Source organism: Ptiloglossa arizonensis, chromosome 7, assembly GCF_051014685.1.
Source record: "Ptiloglossa arizonensis isolate GNS036 chromosome 7, iyPtiAriz1_principal, whole genome shotgun sequence".
NCBI lineage: Eukaryota > Metazoa > Arthropoda > Insecta > Hymenoptera > Colletidae > Ptiloglossa > Ptiloglossa arizonensis.
In genome coordinates this window covers 24,400,519-24,405,004 of record NC_135054.1, presented here as the reverse complement: position 1 = coordinate 24,405,004, position 4,486 = coordinate 24,400,519, and the positions used below count along the sequence as shown (strand labels likewise).

Genomic DNA, 4,486 nt, shown 5'->3' with positions numbered 1-4,486 from the left:
GTCCGAGAGACGACGAGTCGCGATTTCCATGCGCGAATCATCGATCCAAATACACAAAGGTCGGAATCTGTGTCGATTGTCTCGTCGAATCCTCGCGGTGATCCTCCCGTTCCCCGGGGACAATTATCATCGGACAAGGAGGCGAAAGAACGGATCCCGAGACAGGAGAGAAGGACAGGCTGCGTAGAACCGCGTCCGTTCTCCGGGCGAACCAGGAGCGCGGAGCGCGAACAGAGTGCACCACAAGGCCACGAGCGAGACGGAAAATGGACCAAGTCGCTACGAAGTGGGGACCTGGATTAAAAGCAAACGAGGGCAACGTCTCGGCGACAGAGCCATCTCTGCACCTTGAAGAGTCGAGGTCGAGCGGAAAGTCGCACTCGCGTACCACGACTCGTGATCTTCTAACGGGGTTTTCGCTCTTCGAGTAAACGAATCGATCGGGGTACTCGATCCTGGTTGTTCGCGCGATCGACCATCGGCGCCAGCGAATCGGACGACGATCAACGACAAGGTCAGTGCCGCGCCGTGTCACGCTTCCGCTTCTTCTTCTTCTTCTTCTTCTTCTTCTTCCTCCTTCTCCTCCTCTTGGCGTTTGTTCTCGAGAGAGGATTCGCGCTAATCGGCGTCACGCTGTAGTTCTCGGCTAATGGAGAGTCCTCGGTGCTCTTCGGTGTCTCGAAAAGATCAAAAGTATGTTAACGCGTACGTTTCGATTTAAACGGGGAACCGTGTTGGAAATTTCTAACAACATCGATTCCAAGTACCGTTGATTCGAAACGAAGCCAATTGCGAAGAAGCCTGGGATCGCGACCGAAATTTGCATAAAGTTTCCTTCGACGGATACAGGTACAGGTAAAATGGTTCGCGATGCGCTCGATGCGATTGTATTCTGCTTGCCGAGCATCGAATGTCTCGTGAGTAGCGAGCAGAGTATCCTCGGATATACGATATTTCGAGGGGTTATCTTAGATATTGGAAAATATCGAAGAAGGGAATCCGAAGGACGCGATCGCGAGAAAACGATCGTTCGTCTCTCGGTGGGAAGACGGAGAACCGGCGAAAGCGCAAGTGTACACTTTCCTCGTGCGTTTCAGATGGCGCCGAGAGGAGCGATCTGCCTGCTGCTCGCGACCTTGACCCTGAGGGGGATCCAATGCAACACGAGGTACTTCGTGAAGATGAGGACGAACGCGTCCGAGCTGTTCAAGACGAAAGCCGACAACTCGAGGGTACTCGGAGAGCCGATCGCGGCCACGAGCAATCGTCCATCCTATCGTGAAACAAAGACCGACTTTCAGGCGGAGGACGAGAGAACGATCAAGGATTTCCCCAGGCCCGGGAAGGAGCAGAGGAACGCGTTCGAGACCTCCACGTTCAATCCCGACGTGTTGAACAAGTTTCTCGAGGAGTACGCGAACAAGATAAAAACCACCACCGAGAAGTATCCCAGATATCCCTTCAAGATCCTCAAGCCCGCCGAGCCCCTCACTCTCCAAGTGGACGATCAAACCACGCACTCCATCGGCACGCCCTACGATCAAGAAACCAAGTTCGAAGAAGACGCCTCGAACAGTACACCTGCCGAGAATTTGGTAAACATTCGCGATCGAAATTCTCTACGGCGATACAGCGATAGCGTAAGGTCGCGTTGTTTGCTCCCCGTTGAGATACGAACGTTCAAAGTGTCGCGTTAGCTACGAGAAACAGGAATACCCTTAACTCTTAACGATTGAACGAAACGACGTGAACTTTATTTTACCGTGACTGGTTTGTCCCGATCCGATCCGTATAGCAGTGATAGTGGTACGATATCGCGAACAAACGTTGTCGGTTTCAGGTAAGCGAGACCCTGAACGACACCCTGAAGAGGAACAAATACTACGGAGCGAATTCGTACGAAGATAGAAACGGTTGGGTCACTCTGGAAGCGATTCCATGGTCGAAGAGTAAAATTTCAAAATGGCAAGCGACCGCTAGTACCCAACGCCCCTGGCCGGAAGTGAAACCATGGGACAAACCGAGCATAGGGAAACCTTGGGCCTCCGACTACTCCGTTAGGCCGATCGTTGAAAACAATAAACCGTGGTAAACGTTTATCCGACGTTGCGTTCAAATGGTCCGTTCTCTATCTCTCGCTGCCATATCTCTCTGCTCGTTCGCTTTCAGGTACGAGAAGCCGAAGCCAACCTGGCCGGAAAACGGTAACGAGAAACCATGGCAGAAACCGACTTCGCGTCCGTCCTATTATCCGGACAAAAACGAGGAGAATCAGGCTCAAAAATGGCCGCCAGAGAGGCCATCGTGGAACAAGTACACCGATCGTCCCAACAGCGAAATAATCACCGACAATCGTCCCGCGAACTTCCCCAATAATTGGAACAGACCTCAGCCAACGAAGCCCAGTTACCAGTTCCTCGATCGGTACACCGACAAGAATCAGGGAGAGGAAGGCAACGACTGGCACGATTTCCCTACGAGATACGACGATCGACTTCGACCTTCCACGGAGAGGCCCGGCTTCTCTCAATATCAGTACGTTAACAATCACCCGCAGACCTATCCTGGAAACAGTGACGGACAATGGGTTCTCTTGTCGACGAACAGAGGCTACTCGAAGTCCAGGCAGCGCTCGATCAAGATCGACGCGACGAACCAACAACCGGTGAACGGGACCAGGAGTGTCACCGGGAACAGGAACGAGCACGATCCGGCGATCGCTGTGATGACTTCGAAACGACAGGTTAGGCTAGATGATCAAAGAAGTTCTCCAATACCTTCTACCTTTCTCGGAGAGTCTCTCTCTCTCTCTCTTTCTTTTGAGATTTGCGCGACTGTTCTCGCGTGCTCGATACTTCGAAAGAAGGTTTCGAGAAGAGATAAATTTTTACAAGTCTATTCGAACGGGATACTCGGAATCTAGATGAAAGAACCAAAGTCGAAGAAACTTCTTCTTAGAGCTTAAAGACTTTGCTTGGGAATCTTTAGCGATGGCGCGCCTATTCGGCGCGAATTCGAATCCCGATCCAACGCTTGATGAAATATCGTTTACCTAGGTCAGGCTGACGGTGTTGCCGTCGATCAACGGCACGAATACCACCACGTCTCACGGGGGCTTGCTGGAAGTGGAAAAGACCTTCAAGACCGTGGACCAGAGCCGAAAGGAGTACGAGATGGAGAGACAGACCTTGCCCGCTATACTGAAGAAGAGACCTATCCGGAATACGCTGGGCAATCAACCGTCTAGCTCCGCTGTACTGGCAGCCGTCGGTGCAGGTTGAACGCGATTTTCTATTCTATAAAATTAATCGGTATTTTAGTCCTTCAACGACTCGCTATAGTACCCAACTAGCGAAAGAATGTTTCACGATACGTTTCATCCGTTACAATTACGTACTCTTCGAACGAATTCGTTACCACCGTAATCGAATTAATTTCTTTCTCCGTAGGAATCTTACCGGCAACTATGGCAATGATGATACCGATGATTCTTGGCCGTAGAAAGAGGGACCTCGCGCCTTCCGAGTCGAGACTACCCGATCATCACGATTCGGTCTTGAATATCCGTGCTCCCGCGAACAAGCATCGAGCCCAAGGTACGAGGCACAAATAGAGAAAGTAAATTAATCGTGAAAGAAAAAGTCTCTGATAATTCGTGAGAATACCGCGGAAGGGTTAGGACGAGCGATCTCAGAATTTAGTTACGATTACGAATGCTTCTACTAATATCCGTCACGACGAATACACGAATGGAAATTTAGAAACGCTGGGAGGAATTTTCTCGAAAAGAACCGGTCGTTCCGAACCTACTTAACATTGGTTGTCCAGTTTGGTCGCTTTGCGATACTCGATCACAAATTTCGATTCGTTTCTCGGCGAAAAGAGAAAGTTTCGTTCGAGAACGAAAACGTCCCGTCGTGGAGTAGAAATTAGTAAAATATCTTGTCGGGCAAACGGACAGCGAATTAAACTCCAGAAAGCGAAAGTTTTTTTGTAGACGATACAACGATACCGATGGTTCCTCGGGAATCGATAAATTTGTACAGAGAGCCGAATATATCTTACTTCGCAACCCGTCTAGAGAATTCGTAAACGAGAAACAAGTACTGTAAAATATGGTTAATTTTAAGAAGACTACACTTTTCTTCAAATACAACGCGATAAAATAAAATGTTCGCTGCTCTTTGTTTTCGAAAGTTAACACTTTTACTCGATACGATTTTAATCTATGTATTTTATACCGTTTTTTAATCGCTGGAAAAGCAAAGAAACCCTCCCCGTGTAGTGACTAATTTAACGATAGTCCTGTTAATAGAAATAGATACGAAGAAAGAGGCGTCAAGGAGACAAACGGAAAACAAACTTGTTTAGTTTTCATCGTACAGTTACACGTATGTCAGGGTACTATATAGACGTATACCTTATTTATTTATTTATTTATGTATATTTATTTATAATATACTTTACAATATCGTATATTTCGTCG

General features: G+C 48.5%; 1 protein-coding gene across 1 annotated transcript; it reads left to right on the top strand.

The window, feature by feature from the left end:
* The first annotated feature begins 1,097 nt into the window (after positions 1 to 1,097).
* On the top strand, positions 1,098 to 3,613 carry LOC143149436 (uncharacterized). The gene is made up of 5 exons (XM_076316776.1): positions 1,098 to 1,595; positions 1,841 to 2,088; positions 2,170 to 2,743; positions 3,057 to 3,276; positions 3,450 to 3,613. Exons 1-5 carry the CDS (start codon positions 1,098 to 1,100, stop codon positions 3,611 to 3,613), a joined length of 1,704 nt encoding a protein of 567 aa, XP_076172891.1.
* The last annotated feature ends 873 nt before the right edge of the window (positions 3,614 to 4,486 follow it).

What these genes read in the sequence shown, in the direction of transcription:
- LOC143149436 (XM_076316776.1), top strand. Translation starts at nt 1,098, where the DNA reads ATGGCGCCGAGAGGAGCGATCTGCCTGCTGCTCGCGACCTTGACCCTG. An exon ending in GTACACCTGCCGAGAATTTG is followed by an intron (nt 1,596 to 1,840) that starts GTAAACATTCGC and finishes TGTCGGTTTCAG; the next exon opens with GTAAGCGAGACCCTGAACGA. An exon ending in ACTGGCAGCCGTCGGTGCAG is followed by an intron (nt 3,277 to 3,449) that starts GTTGAACGCGAT and finishes CTTTCTCCGTAG; the next exon opens with GAATCTTACCGGCAACTATG.